Source organism: Lupinus angustifolius, chromosome LG13, assembly GCF_001865875.1.
Source record: "Lupinus angustifolius cultivar Tanjil chromosome LG13, LupAngTanjil_v1.0, whole genome shotgun sequence".
NCBI classification, from domain to species: domain Eukaryota; kingdom Viridiplantae; phylum Streptophyta; class Magnoliopsida; order Fabales; family Fabaceae; genus Lupinus; species Lupinus angustifolius.
Window position 1 is genome coordinate 3,362,910 of NC_032021.1, and position 18,091 is coordinate 3,381,000.

General features: G+C 31.0%; 2 protein-coding genes across 6 annotated transcripts; one reads left to right on the forward strand and one right to left on the reverse strand.

Annotated features, from left to right (window-relative positions):
• On the reverse strand, window positions 9,602-10,520 carry LOC109363508. Its single transcript, XM_019609772.1, has 2 exons — window positions 10,515-10,520; window positions 9,602-10,267 (listed from the first exon to the last, which is right to left on the reverse strand). The coding sequence occupies exons 1-2, from the start codon at window positions 10,518-10,520 to the stop codon at window positions 9,602-9,604; spliced, it is 672 nt and encodes a 223-aa protein (XP_019465317.1).
• Window positions 11,974-16,957, forward strand: LOC109325962 (transcription activator GLK1-like). Of its 5 annotated transcripts, none has more exons than XM_019558604.1 (7): window positions 11,975-12,668; window positions 13,261-13,401; window positions 14,069-14,407; window positions 15,033-15,089; window positions 15,231-15,256; window positions 15,290-15,332; window positions 16,514-16,957. In XM_019558604.1, exons 1-7 carry the CDS (start codon window positions 12,189-12,191, stop codon window positions 16,661-16,663), a joined length of 1,236 nt encoding a protein of 411 aa, XP_019414149.1. In that variant the 5' UTR covers window positions 11,975-12,188; the 3' UTR covers window positions 16,664-16,957. The 5 variants fall into 5 exon arrangements, with proteins under 5 accessions (XP_019414147.1, XP_019414149.1, XP_019414150.1 ...); XM_019558605.1 differs by having other exon boundaries at window positions 14,069-14,395; window positions 15,030-15,089; XM_019558602.1 differs by having other exon boundaries at window positions 11,974-12,668; window positions 14,069-14,403; window positions 15,029-15,089; window positions 15,231-15,332.

The window sequence follows — 18,091 nt, forward strand, 5'->3', positions numbered from 1 at the left end:
TATATATGCCTACATAAAAAATCATTCAACCACTTGTATCAATTAGGTTCAACATGTATCTTTTATATATATATATATATAATATTTAATTATTTTATTAACTTTTAGCGATTGATATTTTTTACACTAAAATTATATGTTAAATTTCTATTTGATTGTTGTAAAAAATTATTTCTATTAAATTATTGAGTAATTCTGTTTAGATTACGTTAAGGTTTGAAATACTATTCTCTCCATACAATTTGTGTTAATTTATTGCTCCCTCCATATTCTAATATTCTTTTTCATTTTCTCTGTAATAATGAAAGAATGAGTAACTTTAGATTATTTACATAACTTTTGATACATTTGAGGGTCATATATAACTATGGAGGTAATGAGACTAGGTTAAGGTAATATATAACTATGGAGGTAATGAAAATAATCAAGGGAGATTTAATCTCAAAATGACCTTTGACTTTCTTTCTCTATTCGAACTATCTGCTCTGTTGCTCATTACAATTAAGTATTTTCACCACACCAAGAAGGATAAAATAGTTATTTTCCATTCACATTAAATTTGGCTCAAAAATAAAATACCACTACACAAAACAAAATAATTAAAATTTATGAAATACAACACTCAATTTGAAGTCTTTTACAATAAATAATCATCTAACTAGCTTTGGACCTACCTTAGTACTATTCATCCTCTCTATTAATAGAGAGGCAATTGTATACATCTCCACCTATTTTTAATGATAAAAGTATAATTTCATTATTAACAAATGAATATATTTGTTTTGAAAGTTACATTTTCTTTTATTTTTGAAATATTTGTCTCTTTATTAATAGAGAGGATCTTAACTCTATACTATTGTACTTTTGTTTTCCTAGTATAGCCACACAAGCATGGAACCCCATTAACCCAAATCTATTAGCAAATACTATATGTCCATCCTTATTATATACTCACCATAAGTACCTGAGAGGGTTTAGAGAGTCCTGAATGACATATTATAGCTCATTTAGAAAAGTGTTTACAGTTTATATGAGAATCATTCCAAATATTAGAACACACATGCCAACATCAGCTATAACATGCATATATAAATCATCATTAATAATTGTACCTTGAAAGGCATATATATGTGCTATATGCCATCCAAGACTCTTTAAGTCTTCCTAAGTACATAAGATAACTAGATAAGCATATAATAAGGATGGACATCATGTTTGGTAAAATAACCGGGTTAATTGGATTTGTGGCTATACCAGGAAAACGAATATTAAAACACACATGAACACCTATAACATATAGAAAAAACATCATTAATAATTGTACCTTGAAAGGCATCAACTCATTATGAGATTTTAAGTTTTATATATTTTTTTATTTTTTAAAAGATGCATTATTGATTACTCAGTTAAAAAATATGAGTTTAAAATATGTGCACGGATAGTGTAAAGTTTTTTACACTGTTAACATATCATTCACCATTGATTTGTATTACTTTTGTTTGAGAGTCAATGATGGTTAATAAATCAATGGTGGATGATTGACTGACAGTGTAAAAAATATTTTACTATCAATATATGCATATTAAATCCAAAAAATATATGCATCATTTGTAATAACTTTGCAACTCCGATATTTATTCACCAAAATTTTGACACTGCATTTAATATTGGACATTTTTATTTCCTACTTATTTTTTATCTAAATGATTTTTCTTTCTAAAATGCAAAGAAAAAACATTTGACACCAAATTAGTATCCAAGTTTGGTATCAAAAAAATCATTTTAACACTAACACAATACATATGTACTTTTCTCTTTCACTTTCTACCATTGCATTAGAAAATATATGTAAACATTGTACCAATAAAATATTTCTCTCATCTCATATTCAAGTATAGTAGTTGAGAGGGTCTGATTTCAACAAAAAGAAATTATATGTATGCAGTAAAACTTTGACATCAATACGGTGTCTAATACTTAGCAAAATCATGTATATAAAAAATAAAAGTGATATGAATATGTATCGTGTCAAAACTTTGACGTTAATAATTATTGATGAAATGTTAAAGAATGTCACGGTGATGAAAACCGGACGAGTATAAGTGTGAGTGTGGCAAACCGCAAAAATTTCTTAATTTAATAAAATTTTCTTTTGCTTATCAAGTGGTAATGGGCCTTTTATGTTTTATGGGTTTTGAGTGTGGCAACTGGCAAAATATGAAAGATGAACTCAGCATCAACTACTGGGATAGAGTCATGGATATCATCTCTCTCGAAATACGTCTTTCGAATTAATTAAAATATTACATTTTGTTTTTTAGTTATAAAATGACAATAATAAAAATGAAAGTTGGAGTATTTGATTCCTGAGAGCGACACTTGTTGGGATGTACCCGGATCTTGAAAGATATTAGTTTTTTATAAATGAGAGAAATGATACCTGAAGTAGTACTTAAAACTGAAGTTTTCACAGATAAACTAGTCTCCTCTGGTGGACCAACTGGCCCTTTAATCCTTGGAGCATTTTCGGTCCCTATATTGTGCCCCACAAATTAACAAAGACCTTTGCCACAGTAACGTTATGGTGCTATACACATATTTATACGAATATATATTCATGACTGATGAGTATCTTCATATATACGGATACAATGTCCTAACAAAATACTTGTCACCGCAGAAACTTCATATAATAAATCCATTCATGAAAGACAAAATGTTCTTCTCCACAAATACGTACGGTGATGCTTCCTCGCGTCTCTTTAAAATATCATTTCTATCAAGATCATCATTCCATGTGTATTGATCCATATCCCAAGACACGAGCCTTTTGAACAAAGTTTATATAACCTTAATTAATGATTGAAGTATACTTGTTGGCTATTTAATAGACCATTAACTTGTTTTAAAAAATCATTTAACTTTTCAACAAAAAAAGAAAAGAAAAAGTGTAATATATATGATCATTACATTATTTATCATTCATTTGTATCAAAAAAAAATATTAAACTAGAAATGGGTGGCCTTTTTTTGTATATGTTAATAAGAGGATCATTTTCCCTTTCAATAATGTGGCTGAACTAGTGTAATAGTGTAATAAAAGGGTAGTATCATGTAACCTAGAAAGTAGCAAGATGACTCTCATGTTCAAGAATCTAGATTCTCTCAAATACCGGAAGGTGTAATACGAAAGAGATGATGATATATGGTACTTAAGAATTTTTAATGATTCAGATTTTAAAATATTTTTAATAATTTTTTTTCTAAATCAACAAAATAATTTAGGTCTTACATTTCAATACTGAATTGTCTAGTACTTGAGAGGATCTCAACTTTATGTTCAACCAGGTTTTTTGATATCATAGTAGGTATTTGAGCTTGGGTTGAGACTCAAATAAGAATTAAAACAACATTAAACTATAGGGTTGATATCACCATAATGGTCGAGTTATTATGGCACTAAAGGGAAATTTACTGTGTCAGAATTGATATTTAACAACGTTCATTTAATAACGCTTATGTGTTGAACGCTGTTAAATATAAGACAGAAGAAAATTAACAACACGACAACGCTGTTAAAAACGTTATCTTGTGTTATCTTTAACGTCGTTTATTGAAGCAAACGTTGTTAAATGTCATACTTCATATATTTAACAGCACTTCTTCAATAAGCGTTGTTAAAGATAACAACGCTTATTAAAACAAGCGCGGTTAAATGTGTTATATTTAACAACGTTTATTGAAGAAACCGTTGTTAAATGTGTTATCTTTAACAACGCTTATTGCAGTAAGCGCTGTTGAAAGTTATACCTTTATACCTTTAACGCTTGTTTTAGTGAGCGAGAATCTTTTCAATTTAAAAAACAAAACCTCAGGCAATAATACATATCACTCAGTTTATTATTTCTCCTACTTTTCTTCTTCTCCATAACTTACTTTTTTTCCCTCTTGTTTTTAGTTTCTCTCTTCAAGCAAGGTATCAATTTTTTGTTTTTCTCTTTCAAGCATAAGGTAAATCATTGTCTTATTTTAGCTCATTTATTTATTTCTTCAATAATAGTGTGATCTTTATTTGTTGTGAAGTTATGCAGCTATGGTGAAGTTATCGATTTTTTGTTTTTCTTTTCAAGAATAAGGTAAATCGTTATCTTATTTTAGCTCATTTATTTTTCTCTTCTTTAATAATGTGATCTTTATTTGTTGTAAAATTATGCAGCTATGATGTTCTAGCTTTTTGGCTATGGTGAACATTGGAGGAGAAAGAATGAACAATTTCTGTAAGATCTCATTACTCATATGTTATTTTATAATATTGGAATCTGTTAAAGTTGAATATAGATGAAGTCGTTGGTGATTTAACAAATCTATTGTAAATGTGGTGGAGTTGGATATGTTTGTCTTGTGTTTGATAGAATGTTTGTGAGGGATATTGTCTTATTTAGAAAGTAGACATTTAATAGCATTTGCTTCAGTGGATGTTGTTAAATGTCTACTTTCTACAGCGCTACAAAAAACGCTATTGAATATAACTTCATGTACTACTGTGCTCACATAGAAAGCGTCACAAAAGTGTTGTTAAATAACAATTTTAAACGCTGTTGTTTTGCTATTCTGGCATAGTAATTGGTCATCAATTTTATGTAATTATCTAGGCGAAGAGGTTGATACTATTATGTCTCGTGCATTCATCTTTGCCCTCTACGGTCAACCAACACGGTAACTCGATACTGACCTTACTGATTATACTCAATCTCATTACTAGATAGAGAGGAAATAGGTTAGATTGAGATAAGCTTTGATATGAAAAATATCATAGCCTAACTTATTAGCATGTAAGCCAATTTTTTTGTTATATAGAAAAACTTTCTTTTATTTTTATGAAACATGTTAGGTTTCTTGGAGGGTTGGTTCTTTGACATGCTATGATAGCTTTTATAACTAAGCATTTATGAATATATCATTGTCGTCCCATTCTTTTAAATAAATGAAGTTAGACTACATTAAAAGGTATAATAATGGACATGTGCATAGTCCACATAAAAGCATCCATACGCTTTCACCCAAAACTTGAGTTTTTGAAAAAGTGGGTGGTGGCATTCTTAAGAGCTAGTTTGGTCTATTCAAAGTCTAGTTTGCTTCTCAAGCCAACTTAAAGACCTACTAATTAATAAGAATTATAGATAGACTTTACTAGTAAATAGATGAAGACTTTGCTTGTAAATATTGTCAATAAGTTTTACTCATAAATAAACCATTATGGTTAACACCAAATATAAGTTAGGTGTTTTTATTGGAAACCTTTTTGTAAAGAACAAAAACTTTTTGTACTATACTATTGAAAATGAAATGGTTGCCAATTTTTTCATAAATATAAAGGCAGTTTTACAAGAACTAAGGGCAGGTAAATTAAGTTGTATCACATAACTTGCTAGGATATACCAATTCTAGTTGAATTATTGAGTATGGGTGGGTCTACGTCATCGTTACGATTTTGGATTATTTGTGGGGGACAAATTCTGGGGTCCAGCGACCCCTTGGCTTTGAGAATGACACCCAATGTTGATAGAGATATAAGGAATTTTTCATCGCATTTTTTCTCCAACATATATAATTTCATGTATTTTGTTATTTTTGTTGGTAAAAAAATATATAATAAATATACATTTTAAGTCATGTTTAAAATAGTAAATAAAGTGATACACACTTTAGAATTTCATATATGACTTACTAGATTTATGCTTACTACATGTATAATCACCTAGTAACAATAACTGTTGCTATTTTGAGGACCTTTCATTAAAAGAAAAATGCACATACATGTCCACGTTAATCATAAGGAATTCAGGACCATCAATAAAGACCTTTGTGTCCTTTTTCATGTACTACTACCAAAGTAAGCCAATTATGTCAAGAAAAATAAGTAGTTCTCCCTCACTATGGTCCATTCATCCACATGGATTGACTTCGAGTTGAATGACCCATCACCTACTTAGTTAGGAATTAAAATCTGATCCAAATTATATAAATTATTGGTCGAAACTACTATCTTATAATGTTATTTATAGGTCGAAACTACTATCTTTTTTTAAATTATCTATAAATAGGTTTGTTGTGAGTGATCAAGGTGGGTGATCAACTTGAGTAAAAATCCTCCTTATTAATAGACAAATACCACACAACAATATATAAAAGACAATATGTAATGACATTTTTATGTTTTTGTTTACTATAAAATTGTATTGTTGCCATGAAAATATGAGTAACAATAATCGTTTATCTTTCCATTAATGAAAATGATCCTTATTTAATAACTTATTTAATAACTTAGTAGTAAATATTGAATACTAAATATATTTTATAACATATATTATAGGGTTTGTTGTTGGAGAGCCATGATGTATGTATTAGAAATCTCATATCTCTTGTTTCATGATATGGTTTATATATCTTTTAGAGGGATCGAGTTTCATAAATTTTTATAAGTCTTGATGAACTCTTAGACTGGTTAATCCAAAAATCAAACTCATAATTGTCACAAATTTGGGATCGTTACTAAATCTTTTGGAGACAAAATATGGAAAAAAACCATTTATATTAGTTAAGCATTAACCTAAGCACAACCCAAATTTATGAGCTCATGGGTCAATTAAGAATAGAGAAATGTATTAACATCTTGTTTACCTTTACGATGATGTCATATTGTTTAATACTAGAACCTTTTTACCTTATCCTTTATAAATACTTTGATTCACTGATGATTATTATATTTCTTAATAAAAAGAGACAAAAAAAAGTTTTATTATTGTCCTTCTTATCTCTGTGTAATAGGGAAATTATAATTACATAATTTTTTAACCACTTCTTTGTTTGATTGGTATAATTTATCTTTAAATATCTTTTGGCGTAAAGAGAAACAAGCAACACTTGGCCTAATAATGCCTAATTTTCCAAAATTCAATTTTTTAATCTTTAATTTTGAAAGCTATATTTTTGTAAGTTTGGTTTTTGAAATAAAGAGAAGATTTTTGTTTTGAGCATTTCTATGAAAAAACAAAAAAAATCTTTTCTTATTTTCGGTTTATGTCTTCACAAGGTTTTTATAATCTATAGTTTTAAAAAGGCATATATGCCAAGTAAATCATGTGACATGTACCAATACAAGAAAACATGCACTAACAATATTTTAATCAAATATCAACAATCTAATTTCCAAATTTGATATATGTTAGGTATATTTAAGTGTGAATAAGGTGTCATGCTGAAAGAGTTTATAAGTGAAAAATACTCATGGAATAATTGGCTTAAAATTTTAGTTCAAGATATAATATCTCATTTATGAGTAGTTTTTCACTTTTCTCATGGCCTAATGATAAAGGGATTCCAAACTACTTGGAGGCTTTTCAGCCGCAAATCCTAACAAGTAGCATTAGGACCGTTGATTTGGTTTGAATATGTTGAGTCTAAAGGTGAATGATCGGTAAGATTGTGGTACATACCCATATTTGAGTGGAAGATTGTTGGATATATGCAAGTCTCAACCTCACATTTTTTTTATCGTCAAAAAAAACTTTATTGATTTAGGGGAAAATAGTTAGAAGAACAAGTGATACTCCTATCCACGAAATCCTTACATCAACAAAGAGAAAGACAATATGATGTGTGTCTCACCCAATCTATTAGTGAAAAAGAGAAAAGAGGAAAATGAGTATTGAGAAGACTCCAAGAATGAATAAAAATAAGTTCCATCACATCATCTATTTGGAACCTCTTGTGCTAAAAAATGACTTTGTTCCTAATGTGCGAGATAGTCCAAATTGTCACAAACCAAAGAACTACCCACCATTTTTGTTTGTTGTTCTCAAACCAAATAGTTTTTTCATGGATAGAGAGCAGAGACATGACATTATTATGAATAATAGAAGGGAGCCCAAAGTAAGAGTAAAGCTTTTGCCAAACCAAATATGCAACAGAACACGAAAAAAACAAATGACTAGTAGATTCCTCCACCTCACCATAAAGAGAGTAAAGAATGGTGTCTTGAGAAGATAGCCCACCTCTATGAGTAAGGTTCACCTTAGTTGGTAACCCATCCAAAGCAATTTTCCACACTAGGCACTTCATCTTTGTCGAGGCTTTACAATCCCAAAGTCTTTTGAAGAAAGCAATACCACTGCTTCCTTCCACATTTTTTGGAGTTTGATAAGCATTTCTGACTGATTAATTTTTCATTAGTATCGTGAATCCAAGACCAAGAGTCATCAGTGTTATGTTTAGGCATTAAGCCATGTAGTTGTTTAAGGAGTTTTGCAAATTCATCGTCCTCCCAGATGAGCAAATTCTTTCTCTATCTCAAGTTCCACGTCCAAACCCTGTCATTCCATGTACCCAAGGAAACAACAAATGCCTCTTTATCCAAAGCCACCTGAAACAATCTAGGAATTTTTTTTGAGGGTATCACTCCCCACCCATAAATCAGTCCAAAATTTAACAATAGAGCCACAACCTAGAGTCCTACGAATACCACCATTTACCCACCCACATCCTATTCCTTCCCTATTCTGATAAAGATTCCCTAATTCTTTCCACCAAGAAGAGCCCCTCCTAAAGCATTCCAAATCGCCTACCCTTGTACACCTTAAAAACCCATCTCCATACTTCGACTTTAAGACTTTCACCTGAAAAGAGTCTCCCTCAAATAACAATCTCCATCTCCATTTACCTAATAAAGATAGGTTAAACAAAAATAAATTCTTGATCAGAAGACCACCTTCTTTAGGCCTACACACTTTCTCCCATCTCACCCAATGAATCCATTTTCTCTCTTCCCCCTTCCCCTACAGAAAACGTCTTTGGATTTTTTCAATCACATTTATAACAGAAATTGGGGCTTTATAAAAGAAAAAAAGTAGATAGGTAAGGAACATAGTACCAATTTAAGAAGAGTAACCCTATCACCAAAGGAGATGAACTTATGCTTTCAAAGAGAAAGTTTCTTTTGGAAAGAATCAATGATAGGAGACCAAGTGGAGAGCCTTTTAAGAGTTGCCCCAACTGGGATTCCTAAGGATTTTAAAGGGACTGAACTAACATCACAAAACAATTTATCCACCGCCTTCAAGATGAAGTCATGACTCAAGTTTAGACCCTTGAAACAACTTTTATGGAAGTTAATTTTCAGCCCAGAAACCAATTCAAAACATTTAAGGTTACTTTTCAGCACCGTTACATTATGCTCAGAATTCTCTCCTTTAGAAGGGTGTCATCTGCATATTGAAGGTGAGAGATAGACACTGCATCCTTTCCAACCTTATACCCAGAGTAAATGTTCTTTGACACTGCCATTCTGATGATGTCACTTAGACCTTCAGCAACAAAAAGGAAGAGAAAATGGGACTAAATGATCACCTTGCCTCAATCCTCTAACCATATAAAATTCTTTATTAGGGTTTCCATTAACCAAAATAGATACAAAATTCATCTAAAACAAATTTTTTATCCACATCCTCCATTTAAGACAAAAACCAAACTTTTCCATCATATAAAGGAGAAACTCCCAATTCATTGAGTCATACGTCTTTTCAAAATCCACTTTAAGAATAAATCAATCTCCTTTCTTCTTCTTCCTAGCTTGCTCAACAAACTCATTTGCCACCACCACTCCATCCATGATGAATCTACCTTTGATGAATGCAGACTGACAATCAGAAATAACCAAGTGGATCACCTTTTTAATTCTAGCAGCAAGAAGCTTGGAGATAATCTTTTGGATGCAACCAATGAGAGAAATTGGACGAAAATCATTGAGGCCCTGAGGACTTTTGTTCTTTGGAATAAGAACAATAAACGAGGCATTGCATCCTCGAGGAAGATTCCTGTACCTATAGAAGTCATCCACCAAGTTGATCAAGTCGTCCTTAAGACAATCCCATAACTTTTTGAAGAAAGTAAAATTATAACCATCAGGTCTAGGACTTTTATCACCCTCACAACTCCAAATGGCTTTCTTGATCTCTTCAACCTCAAATTTTATAGTTAAGAAAGCATTATTCTCATCAGACAAACAATTAAAATCAATCTCATCAAGAGAAGGTTTGCTCTGGTAGTTCTCCTCAAACTTAGCCTCAAAGAATGTTGCAATGTAGTTTTTAACTGTAATTGGGTCTTCAATCCATTCCCCATCAATATCCAAACCAGTGATTTTCTTATAACTCCGGTTTTTGTTAATAGACAAATTGAAAAAACTTAGAGTTAGAGTCTCAACCTCACACTAAATAGTGCATGGTGGATGAAAAGTTTATAAATGGAAAATAGATATGGAACCACTACCTTAAAGGTTTGACTGAAGATGTTTTTATTTGTGAGTAGTTTTTCACTTTTCTCATAGTATGATAACAATATGACTCCAAAATGATTAGAGGCTTTGTTGATCCTAACAAGTAATATCATAATCATTAATTTGGTTGGGACATGATGGTTATAAGAGGGTGATCAGTAAGTGTGTACTTGTGTGATACCCGCATTTGAGAGGAGATGTTAAATACATTCAAACATAAAGTCTTACATTAAATATGATAAGATTATTATAATAGTTTATAGGTAGAAAAGAATTATAAAACAATTATTTTAAAGTTTTGATTCTATGATTTATGTTTCATAATTTGTGTGAAGACGTGGATAGTTGGAGGCTCTCGTGTGTTGATGATGTGCTACATCAACAGACATATGTTTGAATTTGAGAAATACTTTTAAAGTAAGATGGTTAAACATATTTAAATGTAGAATTTCATATTAGATAAGATGATATGACTTGTACAGGGTTCTATAAGAAATTGCAATAAGATTAGTTATTATTATTTATACTAAAAGAATAATCCATTGACTTAAGTCATATAATTGCCACAAGTAAAAGTTTAAACATATTAGATGAAGCAAAGTCAACCGTAACTGGCCATGCATTTGAAACATGGCATTAATTGCATGTAGCACAGAATTAGATATTTTACTCCATGTGCTGATGTACTGTATCATATGACATACATCTTGGATCCACAATTTCTTATAGAATGTATAAATTAATGAAATAATTTAAGCAATTATATAAACTTAATTATTTGCTTAGATATAAGCTACTGTAATTTACTAATCGGTATATAACCCACAAAGGAAAAGCTGAAATTATGAGCTCATAAGTTGAGAGTCGTATAATAATAAGCTGATAAAGCTATCCACCGTTCAACATCCTCAAGGCTCACCTATCTTTCATTTTCACTGTGCTACTATTTAGATGAGAGACACTTGAACTTATGGAGTTAGGATCTCACATGGATCACCTATTCCAAAGCCCGTCCCAATTTCCTGTATTCACCTATTAAAAATTGACACATAAGTAAATAATTTTAAAAAAAAAATAAAATAATATATTTTTATATTACTTGTTTGCAGTTGATTGAACCAAACAGAATGTGGGACAAATAATCTTTATCCCTCTCTATTAATAAAAACAAGTACACCTAAAACAAGAATAAAATGAGAATATAATTTGATCCTTACATTCTTATATATAAGTATAAAAGTGATCAGTTATTTCTCTATTAGGGAGAATATCTAACTTATAACACCATATTCTCTCTCTTCATTGAGTGCATATCCATTTACAGCAACGAAACTCTAATAATTACAAAAAGTTCACGAGCAATTCTGATTTTTCAAAAAACTCTTGACGGTTCAAAAAATGCCAGCCACAAAACCAAAAAATATATATAACTCATTTAGATGCATACCAACACTGCAAGTAGCACACTCTCAAACTAAAAAAAATTATAAAAACAAAACCAAAGTTGTGGTTTAGATCCAATCTCTTCTTCACAGACACAATCTCTCGACACTTCCAAAAAAGGCAACATAAAATACCCTTCGAACTTATAAACCCCATTATATGAAGCACTACTCGTTCTCCCTCTCTTTCTCCACATTCACATCCCCAAAAAAGTAACCCTTTAATGCAAAACAACTTCTGTTTCCTTCATTATTTCTCACATTTTCTGAATCTTTATGCACAACCACGTGAGCTAGCACTACTTTTTTACTCAGAAAAAAGTGTTTAGATAGGTTTTGCATACATTATTTCATCTTTAAGGTTCAGGTTTTGATTTTCTTTTTATTAAAAAGAATACAAGTGTGTTTTTCAGATGCTTGCAGTGTCACCTCTAAGGAGCATCGATGAAAACCAAAGAGAGATTGAGATTTTTTCGATGGGAACCTCATCGGACGTTGACTTTGGTGACCTTTCAGATGGGAACTTATTGGAAAACATCAACTTCGATGATATCTTCGTTGGCATCAACGTCGACGGTGATATCTTGCCGGATTTGGAGATGGACCCTTGCATGTTTGCTGAGTTCTCCATTAGCGGCGGCGAGGATTCGGAGATAACCTCATCGGTTGAAAACACCAAGGTTGATAGCTATCAGAATAGTACTATAAATATTACATCAAAGAAACTAGAAGATGAAGAAAAAACAACTTCTTCAGCTTCAGGTCAAGGTGAGGAGATAGTGAGCAAAAGAGATGAATCTGTGGTGGTGAATAAGTCCTCAAATGATGGTGTAAAAGGGAAGAAATCATCATCGAAATCAAAGAATAATCCTCAAGGGAAGAGAAAAGTGAAGGTAATTAACTATTTTTATGACAGAATTTTTATTAAATAAATACAAGGGTACTTCAATCCTTACGAGTCACAACAACTTTGAACATTATTTAGATTACCTACTTATTTATTTTTGCATAGGATATACAGATCGATAATATGATTTGACACCCATTTCATAGTATGATGCAAAAAAAGTGAAGGTAACTTAGTTGCAACCTACTCCTTTTCTTGCTTGATTAGGTTTAACTGTTTAAGTAAAGCTCTTGCCATGTGCAATTGAGCTAATCCTAGGTTCTGTCCCTATCTCAATTATGGCTCTTGACAAAGTTCCTCAGTTCCAAAACAACTCACGGGTGTAGCCATAACTTGGAGAGAGAGAGAGAGAGTGTGTGTGGAAAAAATGCTGCAGAACATAGAATTTAAAGAGATTGAGATCTTTGGCCACTTTTTGGTTAATGAAAGCTTTGAATATTCAAATGTCATTATTAATTTAACATGTGAGTTATTGTTCTTATGTTAGAAATAAATATATATTTTCTTTTTAAGAAACTGAAGATATGATAAGAGATTCTTGATTTAAAATAGTGATGGGGTATAATTTTGTTGTGTAGGTGGATTGGACACCAGATTTGCACAGGCGATTCGTGCAAGCAGTGGAACAACTAGGAGTAGATAAGGCAGTTCCTTCAAGGATTTTGGAGATTATGGGAATTGATTGTCTCACTCGCCATAACATTGCCAGCCACCTTCAAGTACATCCTTCATCTTCATCAGTATCATAAATATTTGTTTGAATTACTTAAACTCTTAATTGTTTTAATTGATTAAATTATATATTCAAAGTAATTACAATTGGGAAATAAGTATCATATTAAGTATATGAACGATTTCAATACATGTTAAAGATATGAAGTTACTTCAGTGTGAATAATTTTGATATAAAAATTGTTAAAATGGTAAATTTAGTCTTTACCATTAATCATGAATAATTAGGATTAAAAGTTATTCATTAGTCACATCATAGTTATATGCATGTATCATTTAATTTTGATTGTTCAAGTAAAATTCAGTGATTCATATTAAATATTCTCATTTCTTAAAATAATATATTGTTCTCACAAAATATTAAAGTAAAAATTCAATTTCTTTTTTGTTGTCATAAACCAAAATATACTCTTTAGTCATGAGCCAATGTAACCATTTGACTAGTCAGATAAAGTTTTATGGTGGGGTATGTTAGAAATTAAGTTAAGTCATACATAATCTAGGTCATTGTCTAAAAAATGATTTAAATATTTGTTGGTTTAATCATCTTATTATGAATTGATTTTGAGTTAAAAAGTTAAATGACATCCACCATAAATTTGCTTTCACTCCATTGAGTTCTTGTAATTCATTTCTTCTTCTTCATGAATGCAGAAATATAGATCACATAGGAAACATATGCTAGCTCGTGAAGCTGAAGCAGCAAGCTGGAGTCAAAGGAGACATTTATATGGTGCAACTGGCGCATGTAGAGGAGAAGGGAAGAGTGAAGTGAGCCCATGGGTTGCACCAACTATGGGTTTCCCTCCCATGAACCCAATGCCCCATTTTAGACCCTTACATGTATGGGGGCATCCCCCTATGGACCAGTCCTTTATGCACATGTGGCCTAAACATCTTCCACAGTCGCCATCACCGCCACTGCCACCGCGCCCATGGACACCTCCTCCACCACCTCCAGACCCTTCATTTTGGCACGTTCAGCACCAGCGGGTTAACTCTCTAAACTTGAGCTACCAAGCAAAACCTTTATTATAGCTTAGTACACACACAAGCAATAATTGACCATTCAAAACTTACAGAAAAGAACATGGGGCAGGCATGTGCTTAATCTTTATGTGCATACTTCCTCTCAGATTAGTCTATTAGAATAAATCACATCATGAATTATCTACCATTTATTTAAATTATTATTTTTTGAATGATCAATAATAATTAAATATAAGTTATGAATGATGCAATAATATTATATAAAATTTATATACTTTTATGACATATATTTTTTCTCTTAATTTAATATTTTGTCCAATAAATAAATTATATTTAAGGGATAAAATGGAGTAGATTGAAAAATTTATTATGCTTAATATTATATATCATCTATTAAAATACACGCTTATCAAAATTTCTAAAGCAGTTCTTACATTTTATTTGTTTGAGTAGAAAAAGTGGTGAGAAAACATAAAATTTTGAGGTATAAACATCTCTACTAGTTAAATTAAAAATAATTAAACTTCTTTAACTATGTTGTGTAAATAGATTACAATATTATAAAAAATTAAAATTATAAGCCACGTTCTTTTATTAGTCTAAAAGGGTATATTCTTCTTTGACACAGGCTCCAAACACAGTGACCCAAGGAACACCATATTTCCCACAACCTCTGACAAGAACGGTAACTATTCATTGACCTTACTCTTTTGGAGCCACGCAAGTTGTCTTTATCCTTTGATATTTGGATCCTTTTACGAAAACAACATTACCTTATGAAAGTTTGGCTCACTTACAATAGTGGAAATACAAAAATAACATGCAGATTTTTGGTTCTCCGCGTGTCCCTGCCATAGCACCTCATCTGTACAAAGCAGATCCCGGAATTGGTGTCACTGGCCCCTCTCTACTCTTCGACTTCCATCCGGTAAATTTCATTCAATGTCTCTTCTTCATTTCAAGTCATATTTTCTTTCCACACACTAACATATATGGTTGCATGAGATGTCTAGAAATAAGGTTATATATTGCCATATGTTGGGTTCATTAGTTTAATTTTATTGAGTAATAAATCGCATTGTGTGGTACTCGAGGTTTTTTCTCCGCTTTTCCTTCTCTCTAGTGTCATTGTCTTACTCCTCTGTCTATTTCTCAAACACAAGTATCAATTTTATTTGTCTATAAATAGAAACTATTTGCTTTAGATTTTTGACATGCACCCTACTCATGTAATTTTCTTCTTGCCTTAATGTATTTCTCAAGCATTACTTTTACATCTTTGGTGCATATTTAATAAATTTTATTTGTCGGGCGAGTCGGGTGGTTAGAACGAAGGGTTTAGTAGGTAAAATTATGAATAAATTGAGGTTTCAAATCCAAACATTAAAAAAATATTAATACTAATATTTCTCAATAAAAAAATATTTGTTGATGAAAAAAAGATTAGTTGCAATTGTTGGTAGAGAGATTGGTTATGTATCCTCTTGAGTATATATTAAAAATTAAATGGTTTACATAAGTAGGAATTGAGTTAGGGATATGCTAATATTTCTCAATAAAAATATATATTTGTTGATGAAAAAAAGATTAGTTGCAATTGTTGGTAGAGAGATTGGTTATGTATCCTCTTTAGTATATATTAAAAAATTGAATGGTTTACATAAGTGGGAATTGAGTAAGGGTTTGTATTGTCATTTAAATATATTTTATGCTTATAAAAAAGGTGTTCCATTTTTCAGGATTAATTAAGCAACTAAACACGAAAATACCGGTGAGTTCAACTCCTCTCCAGTACTGGAGAAACTAGTACTGGAATATGAGGTTGAGAATTTTTTAAAGAGTTTTTATTTAATTTTAATAGAAAATAACATGTAATCGTAGTCGTTAAAAAAAAAAATTTGACACGTGTCATCATCCTATTCCCCACTGGCCTCTCCAGTACTGGAGAGGATCCATTTCCCCGGTGAACAGTTAAAGTTGAACTTTTTTTATAAGACAAATTTATTCATAGAAGTAATAACTTTTTTATAGGCAATGTGAACACAAAGTTATTAGTAGGATAGCATGATTAATTTAATTTTTCTTTCTATATGTTAATTTTTCTCACAGTCAAAGGAGAGCATAGATGCAGCTATAGGAGATGTTATAACAAAACCATGGCTACCACTGCCTCTTGGACTAAAAGCTCCGGCACTTGATAGTGTGTTAGGTGAATTACAGAGACAAGGAGTTCCAAATATTCCACCACCTTCTTCTTGAAACAGCAATCCTCTAAGAGAGAGGTTTTTCACTTTCATGATATTTGCTGTGGAGGCCACAAAACCCTAATTCGACGATATTTCTGATATTGCACTGCATATTGTTATAGAAAGAGAGTGCTTCATATTTTTCTTCTTTTGTTCGAAAGCAAAAACAAAAAGAAGGTTAAACTTTTTAAGACTCTTTTTCCACGTGTAATATGGTAAAGGCAGTGTTTTTTGTATATTAGTTGTATAATGTGACTGATAATAAGGTGATGAAACTCAATAAAGTAATTTCCTAAAATATTTCTTATTATGTGGCCATGTGTATAGACATTTTAGTAAACCAATTCATATTTTGTTTTTCTTCTCAATACATTACCAACAAAAAAAATTTCATATTTTTTAGTAGAATAAACTAATCATTTTTTCTCCAAGTTGGCATGCTTTAATTTAGTATAATTTGGTGTCATGTATTGTGGTAGTATATTATTGCGGAAACTTTTAAAATTATAATATTATGATTACAATTATAAATAAGAGTACAAGTTAAAAGACTAATATTTTAATACTACTAATGTATCTCTCACTTTATGGGTAAAGAAATAATGTCTTTCATGATGCATGACTACCTCTTCCAACAAGTTCGTTCACAAAAATCAAACTTTTGTCATTTTGATTATTCCAATGATCTAATGAAGCCTTATTAATATAAACACATGCAATTGTGTTCATAGATTTCTGATTATTCTATTGTATCCATACTGGTCTTCTTTATCAATACGAAAGGTTAGAATACAAAATATTTTAATTTCCAAGAGAATTAAGTTTATCTTATCAAGAAATATAGCATTTAATAATTTAGACATTAGTCACTCGCATTAAATGCACACAATAATTATTTGAATTAATATCAAATGATTTGAATTAATATTAAAGATTTGATGAGTAAATATCATATAAAGTTGTTTAAAAATGAGGCAATTAAAATCATTTCTGTGATAGCTATTGATGTATTTGTCGATCAATACATTTGTCTTACACATACATGATTTTCGATACACACGTGCCACTCACCCAACAAGATTCTCACTAGACGGGTAATTGAATGGATGAGCTTAGTCAACTGATACACTTGTAAAAAAGTTGTTGTCACACATTTTCTTTATATAAATTGTATAGAACACTTTATGAAGAGCGGAAATAAGTTTAAAAGAAAGAGAGTTGAGCTTTAGAAAAGAAAATATTTAGAGAAAGCTCGAAGAGAGAAAAACGCTTATAGTGTTGAGTAAGGAACTCTCATATCCTCGCTTAGTGAGCATAATTATATTGATGAATATGAAGAGATTTTGTAAGGTAGAATATATACCTGTGTAGTGGCTTAAAGTGACTTAAAGTTAAGTAATACTCCAAGGGTCTAACTAATTGCTAGTTTCTTTTAAAGTGA

Excerpts from the sequence above, each read along its gene's own strand:
- LOC109325962 (XM_019558602.1), top strand. The coding sequence starts at position 12,189 with ATGCTTGCAGTGTCACCTCTAAGGAGCATCGATGAAAACCAAAGAGAG. Across the intron at positions 14,404-15,028 it reads TTTTGGCACGTTCAGCACCA|ACAGGCTCCAAACACAGTGA; the intron begins GCGGGTTAACTC and ends TTCTTCTTTGAC. Across the intron at positions 15,090-15,230 it reads CACAACCTCTGACAAGAACG|ATTTTTGGTTCTCCGCGTGT; the intron begins GTAACTATTCAT and ends AATAACATGCAG.